The sequence below is a fragment of the Haliotis asinina genome, chromosome 5 (genome assembly GCF_037392515.1).
Source record: "Haliotis asinina isolate JCU_RB_2024 chromosome 5, JCU_Hal_asi_v2, whole genome shotgun sequence".
Lineage (NCBI taxonomy): Eukaryota > Metazoa > Mollusca > Gastropoda > Lepetellida > Haliotidae > Haliotis > Haliotis asinina.
In genome coordinates this window covers 49,036,743-49,064,624 of record NC_090284.1, presented here as the reverse complement: position 1 = coordinate 49,064,624, position 27,882 = coordinate 49,036,743, and the positions used below count along the sequence as shown (strand labels likewise).

General features: G+C 39.0%; 1 protein-coding gene across 6 annotated transcripts in view; it reads right to left on the bottom strand.

Annotated features, from left to right (window-relative positions):
• LOC137284682 (G protein-activated inward rectifier potassium channel 3-like) overlaps positions 1-27,882 on the bottom strand; it is a 237,058-nt gene that overhangs the window by 19,561 nt on the left and 189,615 nt on the right. For all 6 annotated transcript variants that reach the window (XM_067816590.1, XM_067816592.1, XM_067816593.1 and 3 more), the window contains one exon: positions 19,139-20,709. In XM_067816590.1, the coding sequence (XP_067672691.1) occupies positions 19,147-20,553 (1,407 nt within the window). In that variant the 5' untranslated portion in view covers positions 20,554-20,709 and the 3' untranslated portion in view covers positions 19,139-19,146. The remainder of the gene's footprint in view (positions 1-19,138; positions 20,710-27,882) is intronic.

Genomic DNA, 27,882 nt, shown 5'->3' with positions numbered 1-27,882 from the left:
TCACAACAGATCAAGTGTTCCCAAGAAAGTCATTTGTTCTTCCTCTAGAAGCTGATGTTTTGATGTATACATACCAACATACTCGTAGTTATCAAGCAATTGACTTGATTCTCAAACATCAAATCTATTGCAATGAAAAAGTCTGCTAAAGGCTGCTCCTATCATAGATGTCATATGCATCTACACCCAAACAGTGCATCTATTGCGATAAAAAAGTTGTCTGTCCATCAATATAGTTCCTCTTCATCACACATGCTTCCAAAATGCCACCAAAAGAAGCATTCGTATCCAGGGATAAGAGGTCCATTACAAAATATACATACATGATGCCATGTTTTAAATCTTGTTCAAGATTTCCCAATAACGAATCTGAGACTCATCCATTCTATCCACCAACCTCGGCTGTAGCTGGACAGGATTATAATGTTTTCTGATATGGACAGATTGAAAAAAAAGACATCCTGGGCAGATGTAATTCACAAAGATTTCGGCAATATTGTTGGCACACATCCAATAATTTTCTTATAAATAATTTTGACGTCAATATTTCATTTATTTGACCTTATTACATATTTACATTATCACATTCAAGTGAATCAATTTCATAAAAAACATCGAACCAGATTCTATTCCTATCAAATCCTGATGGAGAGCAAACAAATTCTCCCTTTTGGAAGGCTTCAAGGAGGTGATCAAAGGTGGATTACCTCATTGCACTGACAGAAACCCCAAAAGTTGTGAGGACCTCAACAATCTTCAAGGAAAGTTGGGAAGTTGAATCCTATGAATTAAATTAAGTTTCTTTACTGGACTTTTGGATCACATTTGATTCTCATCTTCAATCAAATCAATGATGACACTGGAAGTATCAGAGCTATTGGGATATTTGCAATGGTTCCAGAATACTTGCCAGAAAAAAAGAAAAACGACAGTAAAATTGTCATATCATCTCTGGAGAATGGTCCCGAGACATTTGTTCTTTTCATGTAGATTTGTGCATAGAAATAATTTGTTTCCTTATTAAAATTCAATCTGAAAGTATATGAAGCCTTAAAAGCAGCCTCTGTTAGTGTAGTAACCTGCACACCATGAAATGATACTACCAGATTTGTTTCCAACCAGAAAAAGAGTTCCTATTCATCACATGACAGGCCTGGACAGATCATGTGACAAGTCAATATTCAAGATCATTGACAATCAGTCTTAGTCTAAATGGAAATTCTTAAGGTATGACAATCTACAACACCAACATGCAGAAATATGAGTAGGTTTTGCAAACTAAAACTATCTACTGGGTTACGAGTGAATTGACAAAACATTCAGAAACATGATATGCAATCCACAGTGCTGACTCAATGTTTTCTGATACCCCAATCAATTTTCATCTACAGGATCAATTCAAATTTTTGTTTGACAATATTTCAGTGTACAAAATAGACAAATAGCATGTACATTTCTATGTTTCTAAACACATGTTGTTTAGCCTGAGTCTGTATGGTAACGATGGTCTCTGCAGCATTTCAACTCTGTGATGGTAGCCAGTCAATAGCTTGGCCAGGACTAATTGGCAATCAGGGTACGATGACACATAATGAACCATGTCGCACAGTCTGACCACCCCATTTGTTTAGTGGCCTCCTGTGACAAGCAGAGGATACTGGGGACCAATTCCAACCAAATTCCACAAAGGGTTGGCGCCTACATGAAAGATGGTTAAACAGAGCTGAATAGACCAGACTCCCTTTCACAGAACAATATCAGCACCATGGGTCGTCCTAGGCTCCACTACAACTTCGAAACAATGGAATTGAAATTATGCATAGGTATATTGAAACAGGCACAGAGAACTACCTTCAGAGATTCTACTTTTTAAACAGACCCAAAGAACTGCGTATATAGTTATCAAAACAGCAATGAACCTATTACATTACAGCTTTGAACAGCTCTAACCACTGTTCACGAGTGCTTTCAAATGGATTAGAGCCATACTATCATTTCTTGTATTCTTTCCCAGAATTCAGTACACCTAGTAGCTGAAATCTGTGTCTCTGTGAATCTGCTGCATCTGATGCAGGATATTCCATATCACCATCGATACTCAGACCCAGGGATGCATCGACAACTTGAATTGCTTCCCTATTTGGTCATTTCAAAGAAGCATGATTCTGACCATTTCTTCAAAACATTTCTATACTTCAACATTTTTGTACTTCAACATATTTTTTTTTAAACTTCAGAATTGCAATTGTACTAAAAATTATTGGCATTTCCATTTTGAATTGGCAAGATGCATGAAACATTAGGCTTGAGCACACTGAAAAGCTTCCAGGCTGCCAATCTATTTCTGGTGCTTTCTGGGAGCAATCAAACCAAACAAGTAGAGATGAAAAACTTTGTAAGTGAATGATCAATCATTCTCTGTTAATTTGTTTTGGTGACACTATGACAGGAAGGGTTGTCAGCTCTCGCAATGTGGTCGTCAAATACACAAATCAAACCTTTCAAAAGGCATATCTGGTTTCGGAAATCTCCCTTTTTACGTCAATCAAAAACAAGGGGAAAAGGAATTACACTTCTGAAGAATCCTATTGGATTAAGTATGTTTCAGATTGATAGAACAATATGTGACATTAATACAATAATAATTTGATGCATAAAGGCCCATAGCTTTAGGGGTGTGTAATATTTTGGATTAAAGATAAATCACTATACAGATCTCCTCTAGAAACCGTTGTCACAGAGACGCTGAGAGTATTTTCAAGCAGAACATGTCCACCTTCCTTGTCAGGGAAGTAAATCAAAGATATGACAATACTTTTGGTGGATTTTGGTCAGTACTGGCAGTGTTTTATGCCATGCACAGATGTAGAAAATGGCTGCCGAAAACCCCAAATACCCTATCTAGAGTGACACACAAAAATACTAAGTGTACACACTATGCATCAGGAGTAGTTATCTGAGCATGTTATCGGGTGGTCAGGCTCGCTGACTTGGTTGACACATGTTATCGGTTCCCAATTGCGCAGATCGATGCTCATGTTGTTGATCACTGGATTGCCTGATCCAGATTCGATTATTTACAAACCGCCGCCATATAGCTGGAACATTGCTGAGTGTGGCATAAAACTAAACTCACTCACTCACTCACATTACCAGGGAGGACCAGTAAATTTTACCAGTCAGTGTAAGACCCTGTATTGTCCCATCTGTGAAACATAAAATGAACGGCAAAAAAATTTTAAAATATCATCTCACTTTTTAAACGTTGACTGCCCAAAAGGCAGTTGCATTTCTTTCTCTGTTCAGCATACATACGATCCATTATATGTACCAAACTGCACACAGAATGCTGCGGTTTTAAATCATTTGAAGAGGAAATAGCAAATTTGAACAGTAAGGCTCACATAAATAGCATAAATGTTTCATGGAATATTAATAAGGAGTCTATTTGTGGTAGGTCTGGAAATATGGAACATCAAGAGACACTGGAATGAAATGCATCCAGCCAGGGGTGTGTACTAGCAAACAGACAACTGACTTTGACTCCAGCATTCATGAATGTTTCACATCTGAAAACATCAGGGACAGAAACATATCAAACATGTATCTTGTCATATTAGTAGTACAGTAAACTACCATCATAACAAACTTAAAAAGATCAGAAATTATAATCTGTCCTAACTTTCTCTAACCACATTCTGGCTAAAATATACAGGAAGTGGCCAAGACCACAATGGAAGCTCTTAAAACCAAATGCTTCCTAATCTGGCATGCTTTGAATATTGGCACTAGCACTTGGTTCTGGCAGATTTACAATCATTTACATGCTTTCTAATCTGGCATGTCTGTTCCGTATTTTGGCACAATAATGATTGTCCTCTTAACTGTTTCCACAGTAATTAACGCTCTCTAAACTGTTAACCAGTATCTGGACTCTCCAAGGGCTCTCATCCCAACGAGTCCCGGTGTGGAGGGCGTCCACTGTACTTTTCGTTATTTGAGACCTTCCAGATTACTTATCATTACTTTTTACCACTGACAGATCTCAGCTTCTTTCCAGGCATTTCCATGTTGAAGCATGCTTGACCAGAGACCTTATGTTTGTTTCCTAGCTTGTATAAAGCAATGTTTCAGTGAAAACAGCTAACTATTGCTTTGAGAAAAAACCATTTCGGCGATATCATGGGCAGTGTGACAACATTGCTGCATGACTTGTATGTACTTGAAACCTTGATACATGGAAAACATCGTGACACATCATGCCAGCCAGTCAGCTGAACTGACACCTTTCTGGCAGATGACACGATTATTCATCGTACCAGACAGTCCCTTGTTTCAGGATGACAGTGAAGGAATAAAAGAAGCTTTGAAGCTGCCATACAATACTTTTTACATTCAAGATCAGAATGTCAATTAGAGGACAGAAGAGAAGTGTAAGGTGGGGCTGTTCTCTACATCCCTGTTTATTATGCCCGTGGACTGAAATAACTCTAGTTATGATTAAAAGCTTCAACATGATGAACAATGTCTATTCTAACTGTCACTTTGAGAAATTTCAAAAGGTATCAACTTTGAAAGCAGTTGTAAATCATCTTTACTGCAAGTCTCACAGTACAGTTGGGCCTCTATAAGAATCACAACCTGAATTTGCCATTTTAGAAATGAAACACCAAAACAAAATGGTAATACATCACTCTTAGCTTTAGAACAAAACGAAAGCCATTGTGGCTGACCAGGTTATGTTGTTGACTCTGAGGGTGAGGGTTCAATTCCAGGACGGGACTCAACTTAACAAAAGTACTAGAAGCTGTATTTCACAAAGGTCTAATCTCAAATAAAACATGTCACATTTGACCACTTTCTAAATTACATTGCATATTCATAGTGAAATATTCTCTTAAACCACTCTATTAACATAAATATGTAGGAAATAAAATCCCTTACTGATAAAAATTCAATCCACACATAATTTTATACACAGTAATTATTCATATTCATATTTATTTTATATTTCTGAAACTCATCTTTTTGTTTTCTTTAAAGGTTGAGATAACAAAAATATCAACTGTTGCATAAAGGAATGTTTATATAAAAATATATATCTTATGGAAGGAGAACTTAATGTGCATGTTCTTCCTCATATGAACTTCCTGGTTCAGGGTTTTGCTGATTGATATAATCTTGGAGGGAAGTCTCATGTACTGAAGTAATTGTAATCTACAGATTTTCATATAATTCTAAACTTTACACCTCAATGTTAATTTTGAATTGTTTCAAGCATGGACACAAAGCTTTTTGCAGCCATCAATAGATTTTGCAGATGACAAGAAAAACAGATTTAGAGTTATCTCCCTTCCATCATGTGTATTCGCAAAAGACTGGTAATTTTCATACATCATATGATATCCAAGACAAATTTACTATCATGACGTACCAATTTAGTTTGGCATTCCCTGCAGGGTACATAGAAAATGATACTCGCTTGTAAGCGGGGTACATTGAAAATAATGGAAGAGTGCTCAGCCAGTCAGAAAACAACATTATTGGGTAAGACGAGATAATAGGTAATATTACTTGTTTGTAATGGGAAACCAATATACCACATACAATGTATTTATGGCACAGGCTTACAACATACTGATATAACAAACTGATTCTTGGTCCTGGCCACAGGCTTACAACATACTGATATAACACACTGATTCTTGGTCCTGGCCACAGGCTTACAACATACTGATATAACAAACTGATTCTTGGTCCTGGCCACAGGCTTTATGGCTCCAAAGTATTCAGTATAATCAAATCATTTAACTGATTTCTCAACAGATATTTTCTGCACGGTAACTAAATTTATATATCACATTAAACAGAATCTTTCATAATGTTTGTGACTGAACATGGGGACACTGATATGGTGCTTGAAGGTAAGAGTTGTGTTTGGTTGGAGTTACTTCCCTTTGCCAAGCAAGAATCTGCTGCGTAAAATTAGTATCAACTGTTTCATCAGCATTTACATACAAGATTATAGGTTTGTTTATCGTCTACTCACTGTCAAAAAGATGGTGCATTGTCAAACCCAGCTGACTGACTGACTGACCACCATCATCATCTGTGGGTGTCATTTACTCATCTGTTCAGAAAAATATACCCAGTCTAAATACTTGGGTGGTATTGTAAGCTGAAGAAAGAAAACCTTAGACAGTAAAATTGAAATTTTTTACAATGTATTTTCTAAATTAGCCATTAGCCCACACAAAGCATGACGACCTACTAACCAAACCATGGTTCCATTGAGTTCGTTTCCTCTATGAAATGTTTGCGTAGCTCTTGGAGATGTTTTCTCAGGACTTGAGCACCTGACACGGACTTCCATGGTATGATGTAATAACAAGGAGAATATCACAACAGTTGGTGCCATAGCCAAGCAACAGCTCTGGGAGTTAATTGGTTCATTAAAGTACGCAGCATTTCAATATTTTTTCTGAAACTAAATTAAGATACGCTTAAAAACCATTTTTATCAGAGGTCAGAGGCATGCTGGAGATTTGATATGGGAAAGATTACGTGTGTACTACGTACACAGTCATTTAAAGATTGAAAATAGTCGCACTACAGCTTATATAAATATCTGGACTTTTTATAACATATTTAATGATAATACAATCTGTGTGTTTTAAACAAAAAATTTCATCATAACATCAAACTAACTGATTCCGGGAATATATTTTCATATTCAACTGAGGAAACACCTCGCTTTATGATATGACTAGGTGCATGCGTCCTTAACATTCTAATTTTGCTGGCTTGGTGGCATTCAGTGCTATCTGTTTTTTTCGCACAACCATCTGATTGTGACAGTTCATTAACGTATGGCAAGGTGAGCCATTTCTACATCACAAACATCTGCACATTGTTTTTGTTGTAGACACATCGTCTGTCAAACAGGCAACTGTCTAGTGGAGAATGTACAGCATAAAAACATGCCAAACACAAGCTGGTAGACACTGATACACAATGTAGGCAATGCTTTATCCTAACAGGTGTTTAACCTCATGGACATGTTAGTTCCACTGGCATGGTTAGTCTAATGGACATGGTTAGCCAACCAACATGGTCAGCTCTACTGGCTTGGTTAGCCTAATTGACATTGTTAGCTCCACTGAGTTGGTTGCACTAATGGACATGGTTAGCCTAATAAACATGGATAGCTCTACTGGAATGGTTAGACCAGTGGACATGTAAGTTTCACTAACATAGTTTGCCTCACCTGCGTGGTTAGCCTTAAGGACATACATAGCCCCACTGTCATCAACAATATATCAGTATATCTTAATAATCACTAACCACAAAGTAGTGGCTCAAAGTAAGATATATCATCTGTAATGCCAGTCTAAAAGGATCAATAGTTACATTGGTCACCAAAGACTAAAACTGGCGTTATGGTGTTAGCCATTCCTGCCAAAATTTAACAGTGATACCTCAGAAATACAATACTGAGTAGTAGCTGACTAGTCAATGAGTAATCCCCTGATACAGAGGCAGGGTAACAACAAATAGCATCTTTTAAAATCCTACTGAGCTGTCTTCTGATATATTGTAGATCCATTCATCAAACATGTGGCTCCAGGATCCATACAGGAATTCCATACATTTCACTCACAACAAGAACTAGACCTGTAGATCTTCAACCAAACCAATACACAGCCTGACTTTGCAGGATCAATGATTCAATACACGAAAAGAAATTAGTGAATGTTCCCATGCAAACCGGATACTCCTAAATCTTGGTTGAGCTGTTCAACATCACAAAGAAAAACATCTTGACTTGGAAAACAGGCAGTTTTTAACACAGAAAGTGAAAACATTATGGCAACTCTGTTTATTTACGCAGAAAATCAAATTTCCGTCGGGCTGAATCTGGAAAAATATTTGAGCCATAGGCCTCCTAAACTTTCCCTTAAAGTCAAGCAGTCAGCACCAAAGTGAATTGCATTAAGTTGGCATGGTGAACTATCAACCTTTCACAGAAAACATATTATTTCAATTCCTGCACACAGACTAGTGCAGCTGAAGCTGGAAGATGATCAATAATATTCAACTACTGACACTTCTTCATGTTGATAATGAAACCAGTCACCATGGGATGCTGTACATCCTGAACCTTGTGCTGTTCAACATCAATATCCTTGGTTTTCTGACACATAAATCAGTTGGGTTTTTTTAAATTCTCAAAACTGACAATGCTGGTAACAGATTTTTGCACTTGAAATAATATATTTGGATCCAGTAGATCTTGTTATTCTGAAGAATACTCTTTCTACTGATATCATTCATAGGAAGAAAAAACAAATGTGAAATTAGGTTGAATCTTGAAGTTAAGATTACTTCATGCACACAGCGACATGACGGCCTTTGAAAAACTAACTTTCCCGAAACATCAGGCAGAAGAACATGCACCATCTTTTAAAGTCTTCTACTATTTCAAAACTGGGGTTTGAACCACCTACCATCCATTTGTTGGACAGATCAATCCATTCACATGACAACAGGTTTCATCTCAGGATTATGAATTATGATTATGATTAGTCTTTGGGCTAATTTCACCTCAGTGTGTTAGTCTGTTTCAGACATTTTGTGTATATGGTACATGGGTGTGCGTGAGAGCACATGTGTATGCAGAGTTACAAAAACATTTTAAAAGCCACTTGCTACAGGGCAAGTGACTTTAAGAAAGTAACCTGCCCTGACTAATTTCCTCTTGACCTGATGTTTATGACATAATCATGATGATGTAATTATTAAAGAATACATCAACATGGCGTTTGATGGTAATGTTTACTTGACTATTAATTGAAAACTGATAAATTGTAAAGAAAGATAACTCTACTTCATTACCATTGTGAAGTTTAATAAGTACATTTTGAACAGATAAAAAATAAAATCCAAATTTATTTGCAGTTTGAAAATGTAAGCATCAATTATCTAGCAGTCCACGGACAAGTAAGATACCAAAATTTGATTGCCCAAAATGAAACTGACTTGTCCCGAGCATCAGGTGATGGGATTTTTTAATCCCTGATATGTAATTGCACTTGTGCATGAGTGTAGGTACAAGTGTCTACATGGCTTCACATTTTATGCATAATTTAACATATACTCTAATATTCTTTCTGACACATTGGTCTGTTCATATTGTGATCAAATGCTGACAAGATCGTCATCTGAATGGACAACATAACTTTTTCTCTGTTAAAAAAAATCACAAAATGTTGACAACATATAGATAACACTGTAAGAACAAGATTTCTGCAACACAACTGAGCACACATGAGTAACCATCCCAAGTGAGTGAGTTTAGTTCCGCACCACTTTTACAAATACTCCAGCAAATATCATGGTGGGGGATACAGTGTACCCATGTGGGGAATCCAATTCAGATCTTCTGTGTAATGAGCAAACACTTAACCACTAGGCTACACAACCACACCAGAGCATCATGAAGCTGTGCCAGAACTTATAATTGTTATGAGTTCCAGTTCCAAGTTTGATCAGAGTGCAGTTTATTAATCCATACTCTGTGGGCACAATATGCAAGCTCGTGGGCTCAGTTAAGATGCAAAGATCATCCTGAATCATGGAATACTCTCTTCCCACAGAAAGCTCTACTGACATACAACTGATACAGTGTTTGTAACTGTGTAAAACACAACCTAGTCACGTACCATTACCATTGCACTCTTACAGTTTGTTTGTGAGGAATGCACAATGTCCGATCCTACATCCATATCAGTATTAATCGATCTGCTGACTGAGCTGGAGGTAATAAACAACACCAAAGTCTCTAACAACACAGACACCAAGCACACAAGGCTACATCAAGCTTCCTCTAGACTCCCTGTATAAACATGACCAGTCGGACAGGGCTTCCACACATCCTGATGAGCTGTAAGGTCCTAACCATTGGTGGCCAAGGTCAGTAAATTCACAGAAGTATCCTTCAGAATCAATATGACCAGCAACACTCACACTGAGTGTGAGTGAGTGAGTGAGTGAGTGAGTGAGTGAGTGAGTGAGTGAGTGAGTGAGTTTAGTTTTACGCCGCACTCAGCAATATTCCAGCTAAATAATCGAGTCTGGACCAGACAATCAAGTGATCAACAGCATGAGCATCGACCTATGCAACTGGGAACCAATGACATGTGTCAACCAAGTCAGCGACCAACTGATCCTGTTAATCACCTCTTACAACAAGCATAGCCACATGGGTTGCTGCAGGCCATTTCTAACCCAGACCTTCACAAGTATCATCCTGGTTAGCTTCAAGACCCTAACCAGAAGTGGCCAAGGTCATTACAGTCACAGAGAAGCATCCCCCAGTATCAAAAGAACCAACAGCACTCAGACTAGACCTGAAAACATTCTGATCAGCAGTAAGGCCCTATCCAGAAGTGGCCAAGGTATTTCAAGTCATGGGTTGTTTCGGTTTATTTGTTTCAGGGTCTTTGTGACAGATTATAGACTGAACCTCATTAGTATCCCTTCCATCCAGCCCTTTCTGCTATGCTAAATCAGATTTCATCAGGTTCAGAATCTCCATTCTACTGGGTCTCCTTTTCAGTTCATAAGTTTTGTTTCCTTTAAAATTATATATATTGAGAGATAAGACTTTTGTCACGTGGCCTATGTCATTCAGGTGACAGAAAAGTATTCCCCTGGATAAACATGACCAAAAGCACTTCAGGACTTCAACACATCCTGATCAGACCTTAAGACCCTAGCCTTTGGTCTCCAAGGTCTTTTTCATCACCATAAAATGTACACAATGGTAAATTAATTTCTGGTGCCCAAGCCATGACATTGCTGGAATATTGCTAAAATCGGCATAAAACCATAATCACTCGCTAATGGCAAATTAGTGTGAGTATGTTTACTGAGCTAAATGGCCATGCTAGCACTATTGATTGTCTTCTTCTATGAACTATCAGTTTTTATCACACAAACATTTCTGTATAAGCTTCTTCTTGCTCATTCCACTGGGAGTGTTTTCACTTGAGAATTGTTTTCTCAAAAAGTATGACATCAAACAATGTATCTTAATTCTGGTTCACAATCAAAAGCAAATTTGTAAAAACTCAATTTTTGACATTCTCAGTGAAACTTCAGCTGCTTAAAAAATACCTTAGCCTTCACAATCAAATAACCTAAAGCGTGTAGTTTCCACAGTTTGGTCTGAATCTCTCAGTCCAAGTTACTTTCATTTACATGTTATTTACATTCAGCAGGAACTAAGAACAGTTCCGGATGTCAGTGTGAAGTACCTGCTCCATCAGCTGTCATGTTCAGTTATTACAAAAATGTGAAGTGGTTTATTTACCACCCAAATGTGAAGAAAACCATCAGCATACAATCACATACAATCAAATAATTAAACAATCACAACCTAAGACCCACACAAAAATGCCTTTGCCCAAACATTTTCTTCTATTAATCTGACAAAAAACAAGTCTGTTTTGATGGGTTACGGACTATAAAAGAAGCCAGTGCATGGAACATTGTTGGTATAAAGCTTCAAACACCCAATTTACGTCATTGACCCAGTTAGCTGTCGTAACAGGTTGAGATGATGCAATGTGTTGGAACCTGGTGCATCCAAACACCAGATAATATATGGGATATGGGATGTTTATCGGGATTCCTGCCTTCCTGCAGTGATAAGCCCTATGGTGGGATTCTTGCTGAGATTGTGGGGAAATGGGAGGTATATACACTGATCTGAGGATGATGCAATGGCAAAGAAATCTGCTCTTACCTTCGGGGAGAAAACACATCAACAATGCTTTGTATGTTGGCGTAGCATTTAAATGAACATTCTTAGGCTAGAAGCATTCAATATGTCTTACCTGAGTAGGAAAGTTTGTTTCTTGTAATGCTGAACTTGGCACTCTTAGTTATGTCATAGCATTTGGGAAATACCTAAGTCTGGCCAGCCTAATGATTGACATTGTGAGCATCTATTCATGAATATGGTATATAAAGGCATGTATGAACCCAGACAGCAAGCATGACCAAATGAGCTATCACCTCTTACGACAAGCATGGGTTGATGAAGACCAGTCTTAATTCTGATCTCTACTGGCTGAAGAAGAAAAGGTGATTGGACAGGAAAAAGAATCCTTCCTTGGACTGAGTGAAAAGAATCTGAGTCACGATCCTGAGTCATATAGTGAGTGGGCGAGCTAATGCAAGTTTCAACACTTCTTTATGCAAAGTGAAATCATCCCCACTGAAGAGGATGAATGTATGGGTGGGAGACAGGTGCGAATATAAATCCGTCAACCCAATTGTGTGTGTGTGTGTGCATGCATGCGCGTGTGTGCGTGTGTATGCATGTGCAAGTCCGATGTCTTGAATGCTATTTTGAATAGTATTCCAGCCTAACAGATCATATCAGTGGAATGCGCAAGGATTAGCAGTTGTCAAGGGAAGGGTCTTGACACAAGAGAAATATATAAATACTTAACTAACATAATATGTATCACAATGTATAAAATTATTGCTATTTGATGGTTTTAATTATGGTGCAACGTAACAAACTCTTTCCCTATTTCTCCTGACACATGAAAACCATGAAAACATTCCATTAATCAATGTGTTGACAATTGACTATTTTGAAAAGACATGCAATTTTCAATTGTATAAATTCAAGAAGTTAACAGTTGTTGTTCACATAAGACAATAATAACAAATCAACAAATATTCTCAAAAGCCAAAACCGGTTCATGACATCCTGAATATCAGACGGAACCCCCCCAAAAATACATCTTTTGCTCAGAGGTCACTGAGCTCAAACCTACTGAAGACAAAAACAGATGATGAAATTCAGCATGAGCAGAGCTGTGTCCTGAAATTACATTGGACTAAACATGATCAAAGGCTGCCTCAACTAAAATAAGCAACATTTTTGGACAAGAGAACACCAGACACCTTGGAGATAACTACCAGATAACAAGGATTCAACCAGGTCGATTTCTTTTCATATCGAAATATACTTTCTATTTTTATCAATCAAATGTTGTTTGATAACTGAGGGGTCACATTGCCTGGTGCAGTTTTCCTGTCCTGGCACCCATTGATCCGACAATAACACAATTACAAAACATGTTGGGTAGCATTATCAGTGGTTATCTGTGTGCACTGTCTGTGCGTAACATGCACCTCTTACATCAGCACCACCTACTGGTGATCTATCAACAACCAACATGGTGGCATTCTGAGCACCGGATCATTGCACAACAGCCCATTACAAGGTGATCACATTACATCTAAATACTATTACTCAGGTGTATGTTTACGTCTGAACTTCACGAACTTCCGGTCAAGTAGTCAGTGAGGTCAGACTAGTGCTGTGTCCCATTTACACCAATAAAATTGCTTCACTTCTGCAACATTTAATCCCATTCTGAAATAACTTGATTTAATGAGACAGTACTAATGTTATTTTCTTCTCCTTAAAACACTGATGGGATGATCCTCAAGTTGGAACAGTCACTGATTCTTACCACCTGTTTGGCAAAGAGCTTTGATGACAAATCAAGCAAAGGGTCTCAGGAGAAACTTTAGCAGGGAGAGTTTCAATATGGGCTTGGCAAGTTTTTTCCCACAAAAGAAATCACTAAAAACAGATCAACTTCAGTTCCAGTTTAATCAGTATCATCAACTCTGTTGAAAATTACAGCGGCATCTGACAGCGATTTGGGAGCAGACGTCAACGTACGTGCCACTCCTTGCCACTTGCAGGATTACACAGTTAATCTGCATGTTCTCCTGTCCTTATGATAGCGTTTGCATCCCATCTTCAGCAAATTATCCAAATGAGAAATCAAACCCTGTCAATCTACAGAAAACTGACTGACTAATCAATCTGGCTATGTGTCCCGTTAGTTACTCCTTTGCCGGTAAAATCCAGTGATTCGCCTGGAAGTTATTTCTTCAAAACACTGGTCCAGATGGAAAGAATCAGGGTCTGTTTTCAAAGGTCAAATTCAGAACACACTTAGAGACACTCAAGCACTGGCTACAATACAAATGCATCATCAGTGAAATTTTAAACAAACATCTTAGCACAGATGCCCTTAAACTAGCTTGAATCAGGAAAGGGGAAGGCTGTGTGGAGCATATAGTTGCATCATGCAGACCTCCACAAGTCTCTACAGAAATGATTTGCTTAAATTGTAATTCTAAGGTTGCACAAACAATAACAGGTTGTTGGTAAGAGAGAGTGTGATACCAGCAGCTTATCAGGGGTTTGCTGATATATTGTAAGGATAGAATTACAATCTTTACAAGGACTTATCACTCAGAGCAAGGCCACAGCTCATGAACTTGGAGCATCCTGATATGGTTGTTTTGGATTAAGTTCACAGTGCTGAAGCACCTCACACAGTCCTGATTTATCTGATGATGATTTCCCATTAGTTATGAGGTGAGGTGAGGTGAGGTGAGGTGAGGTGAGGTGAGGTGGTGGTTAACATCGTGTTCAGGATTATTGCAATATAATAAAAATTTGTGTACACAGATTCTGTGTCTCTGTGGGAATGTTTTTGATTCTACTTGTCCACCTGTACCTTTCTGTCCTTGCCTCCTCTAGATTAACGTGTATACTCTGAATATATATAAATTTGAAAGTAGCAAATAAACCCATTTACTTTGCAAAGGATCCCCGTGAGATAGAAGATTCTGAAAACAAAAGAAAATCTAGACTTGCTTCATTTAGAGCCTTTAGAGCTTTAGCATTGAAGTTGGGTTGGGCATTGGGGAATTAATGTGGTTAAGGGAGTGTGAAACAGACAAGCATCGAATGGACACCCCACCCACCCACAGAACACTGACTCTCAGCTGAAATCCTTGTTTTATCCCCTTTTAGCCTATCACCAAGCAAGTTTACTACAAGTACCATATCTTAATGATTTTAAGTATGACATGGTCAAACCACATGTGACCTGCTGATCTTGAAAGACATAATATATCGACAAAACCGACATGTCTGTGGCACGAAAGACGTTAATAACAACTGCTTGCTTCTCGTTGATCTGTTCTCCCACCTGATGACATGACAGAAATAATATTCACTGGCTTTGATCAGTTATCTGGCACCATCGTGCATTAAACTTTGCTTAAAAAGAAATCTGCTGATGCAGCAGTATACTCTACCTGCTGTCAGACTTTTACACTGGAGCTTAGAGAACTTAGCAGGATAGACACACTAGATGACATAGACTGCAGTATTCATGTAGACCTTGCTAGCATCTGATGAGGCAAACAGATTCGTCATCTATTTAAGTGGCCTTTCTTGCTTGTTACGCATCTTTAAAATCATTCAACTGTTTACATGTTGTTGCTGCAAACAGCTGCACAACTGAGGATGAAGCTTTAAGCACTACTCACTCACTTACAACACATTAAATTTAACTTACTATCCTATTCTGATATGACTGTGAAAAAGAGTTTGGATCAAGACAACAAAGTCACAATAAGCACATGATACCCACTATTGTACCCTGAAAGAGTAGGCCCTAAATCTTGCGAGTGCAACCAGTGCCCTGACTGATGAATTAAGGTTAAGTAAGGTGGCCTAGTGGGTTCAATGCCGAAGACTTGGGCTCGATTCCCTACTTGGGAACAATGTGAGAAGTTCATTTCTGGTGTCCCACAATGTGACATTGCTGGAATACTGCTAAATGCAGCTTAGACCCAGCTTACTAACACTGCAGAATAAACCAAACAAGAGATCCAATAATGGTCAGACATCAATAAATTTTCTGCAAGTCATGAATGCCCCTGCTGTCAGTCTGTACTCAGAGCAGGTCAGAAGGATCGATCTCACACTACAGTTTTCTTGTCTAGAACCATAGCATATTCGACCTGTGAACGTCTGGGGTAGAATAGGCCTTTAGCAACCCAAACGTGCCATAAAAGGCAACTATGCTTGTTGTAAGAGGCAACTAATGGCATCGGGTGGTCAGACTCACTGACTTGGATGACACATGTCATCGGTTTCCAACTGCACACATTAATACTCATGCTGTTGACCACTGGATTGTCTGGACCAGACTTGATTATTCACAGACCACCGCCATATAGCTGGAACATTGCTGAGAGTGATGTAAAACTAAACTCACTCACTCGTAGCATACTTCTTGACTCTATGACTCCAAAATGGTTTGATCCAGTTATATCTCTTAAACTATCTGCTCACGTTGTTTTAAATGATGTGTGACTGCATACAAGACACATAGGTTTTCTTCTTTGATGAAACATGCCCCAGTAGAGAGCCTGTCAAAGTTGTCATAATATACTCTGTGGAGGTGAGCTGCTGCCAAGCAACAAAACAGATTTATTGAGTGAATAAGCTTTGATGCTGTAACTAGCAACATTTCAGCTCCATCACAACTGCCTCCTGCAGAGTGGATATTGTAGCCAGACAGACCAATGCTGAGAGTGCAAGAATTTCCTCAGGGATCATCAAGGTACAACTGAACCTGTGTTGTACAAGTGCTACAGTTCAGTTTTACACGGCTTTAAGCAATATTCCAGTTATATCACAGCAGCAGATACCAAACATGGGCTTCATACATAGTACCCATGTTGAGATTCAAACCCGGTCCTTCGGTATTCAACAAGTGAATGTTTGCACTGCTTGACTAAATGCCTAAAAGAAGGATTGGTTGTATCGGAGTCAGTACTGTGTGTCTAAGCGTAACTGCAGCAGGGTATTCTCAGTCAGCCTGCACTATCAAACCAGCTTAAGTCTCCACCAGTACAAGTAGACACACATTCACATCGTCACATGAGCGAAATATTCTTAAGTATGACATCAAACCCCATTTTCCCCTCACCTGACAATACTTGATATCTGAGTTTATTTTCTAACAAGATAAAACTACTGCTTTCTGACATGTTCTGTGATGCATGCCATCACTGTCTTTGAAATCTCCCAAACTGGAGCAATCAGAGCCAACAAGCCAACAAGCCAACAAGCCAACCATCTGCCAACCACACAGACAGAAAGACACTTCAAGGATGAATCTCATCAACTGCAACTGTTAAGCATTATTCCAATCTGGTTGTAATCCATTTCAACATCGGTAACAAATAAAGATGGCTTATTGTTCAAATGTGTGTCTATATTGTTTGAACATAAACAGAGCCCATGATAAATGATCATCTGCTTTTTGCACTGAAACTGTGTCTGCAAAAGATGCATAGCAGATGGCCAGACAGAGATGGACAATCAGTCTACAGTCGACTTCTTGTGTTCCAACATCAGAGATTAGGACTCTGTTTCAAGACACCACTCACATGATGACGACATGTGGAGGTCATCCAAGGTTGTTCAGGTGGATATTGTCAGCTAATCATTAATCATGTGACATTTGAGTTCATGCAACAGGCTGTCTGGCATATTAGTACCCCAAGGACAGTTCTAGAGCACAAGTAATCACCTGCATCTTGCAAGAAATGTACTTGCTACTGCTGAGCATTTAGGAATCATTTGCTTCAAAAATAATAACAATGAACCACCAAAAACATTTTGCCAATTTCTACGACAAGAAAATATTGAAGAAATGCTGTCTTTGAGAAATAAAACCTTAGTTCTGCTCATTCACTGCAAATCCATATTACAGATATTAATCACGTAAGTAATAGACTTAAAAACAGACCAAGAAAAAATTGTATCAAAATCTTGCTTGAAGGCTGATGATACTTGAAACACAAAAACATATATTTTTTCCTTAAATGACATCAAACAACTCACTAGATTGCATCTGTTTCCTAGAAATGACTTGAAGTTACAACATGACTGCTTTGAAATTTAATCCATCATTAACTACAGATCTTGGTCAACAGCAAATATTGTCTATAACATTTCCTTATATGATCATAACTGACTTATTCCAAGTCCAAAATATTGAAACTCATGCTTTGTAATTAAGTCTATGATATGAAAACACAGATATACAGGCAGTTCAAATAAATATTCACCATCAAAATAATGTTCCTAGATGGCCTTGGCTGTAATATATACTATTTTATACCATGTAGAGCATATAATCAGCATGCCTATCAAGTTGCTCAGAATTTAAAGTATAATTACTAACATTACTATTTTGTGAAAAATCACATAGAAGACATAATGAGAGATATATCTGAAATGACTTGCACTAAGATGTCGCAACAGATCAAAGAAGACATTGGGGCTAATGTGATCTACTGGTCATTGAGATGAGAAGCTTGACTGACATACATCAAAGCAAAAATAGAAATATATAAATGGACAGACAGCAATCAATTCAAATGGCCACCATAGAATCAAATTGTGATATTCTTCTCATTGTGACATCTTTGCATGTAAAATCAGGCAACTGATGATCTCATATACACTGAGTATATACACATATATCCTTATACACTGAGTCATGAAAGATACCTGCATCTGTAAGGATGCAAGCAGTAAGGAAAGAATTTGAACTTCATAAGGAAATTATGTCTTGTTCATATGACCCAGGCTACTGAATCCACTCAGATGTGTAGTCAAGCTATGAATCTGGACAAGTGAAAATGCAGTTACAATGTGCACACAGTTTTTGAACAGTTTCATAGTTGGTGACAAAGATTCCTTTGACCTTCCAACGTCATTGTAAGTTTATGTGATGTTACATCTAACCTATACATGTTCAGTAAGAAATTTACTTGCCCCAGCATGTCCATGGCAAACACATCTATGGAGAAAATATTGTTTCGGTTTCATGGAGGCCAATATTTTGGTCCATAAGAGACCACCTACCTTCAGAGTCATACAGTCAAGAATTAGTCAAATACCACCCACCTTCAAAGTCATACAGACAAGATTTAGTGAAAGACCGCTCACCTTCAATGTCATACAGACAATAATTAGTCAAACACCACCCAACTTCAATGTCATACTGACAAGATTTAGTCAAATACCACCCACCTGTAATGTAATACAAAGAAGAATCAATTAAAGACCATCCACCGTCAATGTCACACAAACAAAATGTAGTCGAAGACCACCCACCTTCAATGTCATACAGGCAAGATTTAGTCAAAGAGAACCCACCTTCAATGTCATAGAAGTGTTTCCGACTCCTCCCTGGACCCCAGGTCGGTACTCGTACTCCTCTTGCTCCTCAGTGATGAATCTCCATCATCATCATAGAAATCTGTTTGTGCAACTCCATGTCGTTTTACCACATAGGGACTTGGGTACCTCTCACTCTTTGACACAATCGACGTATTCTCGTCTTCATCAATATACGTACTATCTGGCACATTGCCAGCAGCTGTCATTTCTGCTAGTTCCTTTGCACTGCATTGTGGGGTATCCACTGGAATGGTGTTGTGAAATCGTGAGAAGTCAATCTGATACTGGCCATTCTCTTTCTGGAACGTAACAAGTCTCTCGAACCGGTGTCCCCACAGGATCTCCCCTGGGAGATAGGAACTTCTAGCTTGAGTGGTCATCCCTGTTGATTCCACAATACCTTCTAAGATGACTATCAACTCAAACTGTTCTCTGTGCAGGTCGTCAGGAGACATCTCCCAGAACGGACTAGTCTCATCAATTTTGTGAACAATAATCACTGGCCACACTAAGAATAACCGGTCCCTACCTTCCTCAAATCCTAAATTGACGTCAAACTGATAGAGAGGAAGGACTTCTCCTTCTTTCGTTATTTTCTTTTTTATTAATACTGATCTGATATGTGCTTCAACAATCTGAGACTTCCTCATATCACCGACACGGAATATTAGGCACAACTCCCCATCCTGTTTACATAAACATGCATTCTTGCTGAACATTAAGGTCTCTGCTCGCTTCTTTGGTCTGGAGAGTTTGGCAAACACAATGCCAGTCATCAGAGCTTGGCAGATAACTCCGAAACAGGACTGAAACATCATCAGGACAATAGCCTCAGGACACTGTTCTGTTGTGTGACGTGAACCATAGCCTATAGTATGTTGTGTTTCTATAGAAAACAGTAAAGCTGATGTGAATGAATATATTTCCTTGACACATGGCTTCCAGTTCGTATCGCCAACATGGTCTAAATCTCCATGCGAGAAGCATACCAGCCACCAGATGAGAGCAAAGATTAGCCAACTCAGAATAAAGGCCATTGCAAATAGCATCAGGTTATACCGCCATTTTATATCTACAAGAGTTGTGAATATATCGGCCAAATACCTCCTCCTCCGTTTCCGAATATTTGTTTGCGTGATATTGACCTCGCCATTCTTGTACACAAGTCTTCGGCGCATTCGTTTTGAGTGGTGCCGATCCATCCGACGACTTGCAGGCATGGGGCCATTGACTGGACGCACATGTCGAGATGCATATTCAAGAAAGGAATCCTGGGAAGACCGTCTTCCTTCGTGTTTGCCATTTTCTAGCAGATCGGGTTCTGGCATGGTCATACCCCCTGCCGGTCCATTCATTGGCCCATAACTTGTGTCCATGATAACGGTCTGCATTGGGCAGTTGGACGGGTCACAGCACCTTTCCAACTGTCATACAGCGTGATTGTAGTCTCTGTCACGGACGAAGCTTAGGGGATCCTGATAAGATTGATGAGGAAGGTGTCAACGTCATAAACTGCAAAACCACTGCATGTTGAGGACATCGGAGAACTGGAAATAGAAGGAGAAGTTTAGTTCAAGAAACAAAGTCTTGCTACTGATCATAGAAATTTATCAATAGATGGCATGTTTAACAAAGGGTTTACACTCCTACAAAGTAAATCTTAGATCAGATAACACCTTGACTGCCACCTCAAGCATACTCATAATATCAATTCTGGCCGAATCTCGTAGCTATATCAGAGGTATTTGTAAAACATGTTTCACATGTTGGCAAACAGGCACGAGAAGCAATCAACTTCTGAAGGTAACAAAAAGGTGTTTGTTTTGTGTGCTTATTTAACTCTTAGAGGCAAATTCGACCAGAACTGATACTACAAGGATACTTGTGACAGGCAGTCAATGTGTTAAACCACTGAAGCCCACAGTCACTGTACCAGAGATCTGTGAGTTAGCGAGTGTGATTTAAGACTGCATTTAGAAAACCCTGAAGGTCAAAGACCTTATTCCTGCAAAATCCACAAGCACAGGTATGCTGCAAACACATTTGGGAACATCATCAAGGCAAATGTGACATTTGAACACCCTTTAACATGGGTTTCTGGAACATCAAAGGGACACAACTGTGCCCAGTAAATACTAGAACTTAACACATCTGGGTCATTTGTGATCTGCTAAGTAATTGTCAAGGCAAGTCTCCAAAATGTAATTTGACAAGAAAATTGATCTTGGATAATTGGATAAAGAAAACATCATCCCAACAATAATGAAAAAGGAACCTATTTGATGTTACTTGATATATAAACACAATTACAAGACATCCAATAAGCAACATTTTGTACTGTTCCAGTTCATGCAAAAAAAAATTGAAAATGACAAAAAAGAATAAGCTTTAGTTGTCATAAATGTCAATAACTGCTTTTATAAAATCGATGGAAGGAATATGAACCTCGCATGAGGTCGATATTGCTTCTTCTTTGGTCAATAACAAAACGGTACTGACCTCATAAAAAGTCTATAATTCTTTTATAATACAATACAGGCTCTAAAACAGTTTTAACAAGTTGGCTCTATGATTCCAACAAAGAAAGACATTGGATTGTCTTAGGTTTGTGAATACCGCTTACTGCTGAGTGCGTAGATTTCTGCTTTTTCTCAGCAATGTTCCAACAATAACATGACAGGGGACACCCAGGAAAATTGAACCAGGGTATTTGTCACGGCTAATGAACACCACAGGTCCACCTCAATGACCTGCACTGTTCTGTTTTTCAAACTCAAAGAACCCACTGGTCTGATGGTAGATGGCCTGATGTAGGAAATACAAACAATGTAAACTACCAGGCAAAAAGAAAGTTATCACTTTTAAATTAGTTATATAAAAAACACAAAGATGGAAACAGGTTTGATCCCATGGAGCAAATATTTGCCCAAATGCTAATTTTCCCAAGAACAACACAGCTTCCCAAATGCAGCTTTCCAAATCATGCATTTTGCAAAATGTGAAAAACGTGTCTTCGGGACATTGGTCAAAATTCATTTGCATGACTGTAGCATAAATACCAACGTTGGACAGAGCAAGCATACAGTTAGCAAAAACCCATCCATAATATGCCAAAACTTACACAGGTGCAACAAGACAGAGTAATAGGTATGGTGAATATGGGGGCTTCTCAACGTCACCTGGCAAGAACCTTCAACTGCAGTCAGGCCACCATTAGCAAGTTGCTAAACCGCTACTGGCATACAGGACAGACTCAAGACCGACCAAGATCGGGAAGACCGAGAGTGACAACACTTGCTGAAGACCGCTACACCCGACAGATTCACTTCCGGAACAGATTCGTGACGGAGACATCAACGACAGGGATGGCACTAAGGCATGCCATCAGCAGGCGAACTGTGCTTCGGCGACTTCATGTAGCCGGGATACTAGCCTACTGACCCTTCCGTGGAATGGCCTTGACCCGTTAACACTGTGAACACAGACTGCAATGGGCACGAACTGTGCGTCGGTGGCAGCGACGCGACTGGGAAAGGGCGCTCTTTACAGATGAAAGTCGGTTCTGTCTCTTCAGGAACGATGACAGGGTTAGAGTTTTTTCGAAGAAGGGGCGAGCGACTGGCACCGAACTGCGTCAGAGAAGTTCAACCATTTGGAGGTGGCTGTGTCATGGTATGGGGTGGGGTGGCATTTGTGGTCAGGTGACAACACCATTGGTTATCATCCATGGAAATTTGACTGGTCAGCGATACATGGATGAAATGTTGAGACCTGTTGCAGTGCCCTTTATTCAACAGCAGCCAAGAGGATTACTTTTGCAGCATGACAATGCAAGGCCTCACACCGCCAGGATTGTTCGAGAGTACCTCAACAATGTTAACGTCAACATATTGCCATATTGCAACGTATTGCCTTGGCCAGCATGTTCTCCAGACATGACCTGTGGGATCGCCTTGACCGTCAGTTGAAACAGCATGTTCCACCTCCAGTGAACCGACACGAACTTGAACAGACTCTATTGACCCTATCGAACAGAATTCCTGTTGACGTCATCTGCCGTCTGATGACGTCAATGAGGAGGCATGTGTTGGCGTGTATTGATGCTCAGGGGGGTCACACTCGCTATTGATGAAGTGTTTCCTGACTTCTGTGCCATAAAATGACCATTTTGAAAGAACTGTGATTTGTGTAAACCCGTGTATTGCGGGAGATTGCAAAATGACATGACAATGAATTTTCATTCGAATTATCAGAAATGTTTTCTGTCAATACATCAGTCATCAGAAATCTTTTGCCCGGTAGTTAACATACACCAGAAATAAAAGTGTTAAAATGCATGGTGTCGCCTTGGCAAGAGACTTAGTTCAAATGTGCCTCTGCACAACAATAAGTATAATAATCTTTCTAGTGACTTGAGGCAGCTTGGGTTGTATATTCCCCAGGAAATTGAAAATGATAATTAGAAAATATATGGATCCACCCACTGGGGAGCAAATACAATACTTGTTATCTTGTTATCTGGGTAAGTGTGGTAGATAATACAAACAAAAAAGTAATGCATCTAAAATATCATCAGACATGACACTGAGGTAACATGTATTAATTTCAGAAGACAAGTGACCACTTCTGATGATCATTGTGGAAATGCTTCCTATATAAAACCACTGACTACGAAACTGGATGAAGTCATAAATTGCTTAAGCTCACAACTCCTTGAGACACTGCCATAACAAACGGCGAAACAATCCTATGCATTTTAGGCATTTAAAGACCCCAAAGGTATTTAAAAAGCTGACAATTGTTGACAATACATATCGTGAATGGAAATCAAAGACAGCCATGTATGTTTACTAACAGAGCAGCAGCTGCAAACAGCGCTGATGCTAATCTGGCATGACTTCTCCAAGGCTTGCTGCTATCAGCTATGTTATCACAGTCTTTACTATTACTTCCCTGCAGGGAAGTCTTACAACCTTGGCAGTCCATCAAGAATACACCAAGCAGTTAACTTCACATCACTCACAGATGCAATTTCAGCTGATGCAATTTCAGGTCTAATGCAGCTCACACGATCACAAATCTGATGCATCACACACTAATATGAATGATACACTTCACGCAGATCTGATGCAGATCACACAACCAAAGATCTGATGCAGATCTCACAATAACATATCTCACACAGATCACACAATAAAAACTCAATGCCCAAAACTGCAAACACTGAACTACAAAATAGCCCTACATGTGGTTGCTTCCCTTAGCTGCCCCAGGATCTGGTGACTATTGACATAAGATTCACAATTGTTAAACATCCATCACTTCAAGCTTTCCTCCCACTATACGCAGACTAGGGCATCAAGTTCAAAATGAGTTTAAGACCTAGGAGAACGAAGCGTTATTAAAACAGCTGGATTTAACTCAGACCCTGAAGAAGTTCAGTGAGTTGAGTGTGTCCTGGTAGACTCCTACACTGATGTTCATGAAGTGTAGAGAAACATAGAGCTCCATGGTGGGTGATGCAATCAGTGGCGTGTAGAAATGAATCTGATAATTCTCAAACCAATGAATCATAACAAAATGGTTATTTTTATCAAAACCACGGAAACCTCAGAGGCTGAAAACGGTGTGTTATCTGATTGTCCACAAATTTCTTCTATCTTGTTTCAATGTATCCCTGTAGGGGTTATTTCTACATTGAGGCTGATGTCTTTTTAGTGAGCTTGAATGGGTTGCAGCTGGAAAATCAGTCAAAGAGTCTCTGGAAGTCTGTCAAACTAGTGATCAACAGAATGAACACCACTGTACACTGACAGTGATGGAGGACTGGCTCATCAGTCAGCTGGTCAAAGCAAACAAAACTAGTGGTCGAAAGTAGGAACACATCACACTTATTCCATGAAAGACAGATCAATTCTTACCTGAATTTTCATGAGTCTTCAGTAAACCATGCTAGTCATAAGAAAAACTACCTTTATCAGAAATGTTAACACCATTCCAAATCAGTGAGTGAATGAGGTGGGTTTTACGTCGCTTTTAACAATAATCCTTCAAAATCACATATGAGGACACCAGAAATGGGCTTCACACATTGTACACATATAGGGAATCAAACCCAGGCTTTAGGTGTGATGAGCAAATGTTTAGCCACATGGCTACACCACCGCCACACTCCTTACCAGTAGAAAAATAATAAATGAAAGAGTTATATCTGTCAGCAGTAACTTCAGGTGGTGAACTCCACTTTTGTCTGACGCCTCATGTTAAGTGCTATCTGGAACTTAAGTAACATGTGCACCTCTCATTTTTCAGCTGCCTGTATCCTCCATCACTGATCCTGGTCACCTCATCCAGTTGAGCCACCTCTCATATAAGGCAAAGAGTGTTGCAATCCCAACAAAAGTGCATGGACCAGTATACTTTATGAAGAACATGTTTCACAATTTAGGGACTTCCTTGCAGCATTCCCCCACAAAAAGACAGACTTTCAACACAATCTAGCATCCTGTCTCTTAAGTCAACTGAACACTGAGTCATGTTGAAATGTTGATGATTAACTTGAATATGTACGTTTCTTGAACCATAATGAGCCTCCCACTGACAATAGGTCTCCAGGAGACTGTGTCATACTTCAGTCAGTTACAGACAAATATATAATAATATATAATACCTGTGTATCTGGGATTACACTTTCTTAGTAAGGTACTTTTTGGTTGAGTCCCATCCATGATTCGAACCCAAACTCTCTGTGTTAATACCCGTGTCAAAACCAGGAAGCCCAGACCTACTACCACTAAAACATAACCAAGGGCATCTGGGTGACTGAAAGACAATCTATCCATGAAAGCATATAGAGAATTGTCACCAGATTGTCTGCTGACATCAACATGGTATCCACAAGGCAACTTTATCAACTCTTGTTGATATCACTGATATCAGGAGACATGTGGGTGAGATTCTATTTATCATCAAAAATAATTCTTCATCAGAATACAATGAAAAACATACATTTCTCAACACTGAACTACCATTAGACTTATAGTACAGTGATGTCCACAGCATTGTGACGTCATCAAGTTCATGATGGAAAACATTGTTCGGGCATTGTTGAAAACCTACTGTCAAAATGATCTCACACAAGAGATATCTCCAATGGAACACAGTTTTGGATGAGGAAAAGTCTCACTCAAGAAAAATATACACTGTGGGAAGAATGAGTGAGTGAGTTTGCCAAATGTTAAATGAGATTATGTTTATGATAAAGAGGAAGAGAGCATTTTGTCAAGTTTCCAAGGGAAGTAAAGGATTAAGCAAGTTACGCTTCATATATTCCTGGCAGAAGCCTCGGTTGTAGAGTTGTACTACAATGTTGAATATATTCTCACTATACTCCTGAGTGAGGGATGGAGTGAGTGAGTGAGTGAGCGAGCGAGATCGATAGTCAGTTTGCAGTGAAAATAGACTGATGAATTTCACTTCACACACAAAAGTAAATCGAACAAAGTGAAATTAATACTGAGAATCCTCATTATTTTACCTTGCCAAATGAACATTTAAATCTCAGAGTATTATTTATCTCAGGATAACAGTTGTTCCACAAATAACCATTGATTACTGAGAAAATACTCTAAAACGTTGTGTCTCACCCATAACTGAGGCTGTCATCCATCAGTTGTCAACCTTCATGTATACGACTTCTTAATGCCCTTTAACAACTTTCAGCACTCAACAATATACCAAAAGGTTGAAGCAGACGACAGATTTCACAATCCTCGCATTGTTGAAAAACAAAGCATGGCAACATGTTGTCTCATGTGCACTTAACACTAGATCATTTACATTTAAAAGTAATGTACAAATGACCAAAAATAACACTGACTGAAAATAGAAATTGTAAAGTCATATAATTTTATATGGATCAGTTTCTCTTCCTTTATGGAGAGTATGTATGACATTTGAAGAGTTTTTAGTCTGGAATCTAGGTTTTGTTGTAAACTGATTTCATTCCTATTGAGCAATGAAACCTGGCGATACACTACAGGTGACTCATCTATCGTTCTTAAAGGTCCCCTTTGATGCGAGACGAGACAGAATTTTCAGGATTTCTTTAATATGTACGAGCTAAGATATATGCCAGTATTTTGGGCACAACCCTGGAGTGCCAAGTTATGCTCCCATTATCAACCACTGGTTTGTCTGTTGTGTACTGTCCCTGGTTTATGGTGCACACTCGTGGAGAGAGAGTTGCTGAAATTATTTTACGCAGCTTTTAGTAATAACGCAGCAATGTCACGGTGGGGGACATCAGAAATGGGCTTCGTCACATATTGTACACATGGGGAATCAAACCTGGGTCTTCAGTGTGATGAGCGACTAGGCTACCCTAGTGCCCAAACTAGTGAAGAACCTTACTCCCATTCTTGGGTACATGTTTCGGGAAATATGTTTTGCTTTGTTTTGAAAACACAGCCATTTTCTTAATGTGGTCTGTCGATCACTGATTCAAAATATTCTTGATTTGAGAACACTGAGATTATGTCACACTGTCTTAAAATTGGCAATACTCCAGCTTGACAAATAAAAACAAACATAACTAAAATGAGAGATACATGAAATCACTATACAAAAGACATGACACATTGATGTGGAGTTAATTAATTAAAAAAATGCTCATATACACATAAGAAATATCACATTCAACCATTTATTTCCAACCATTA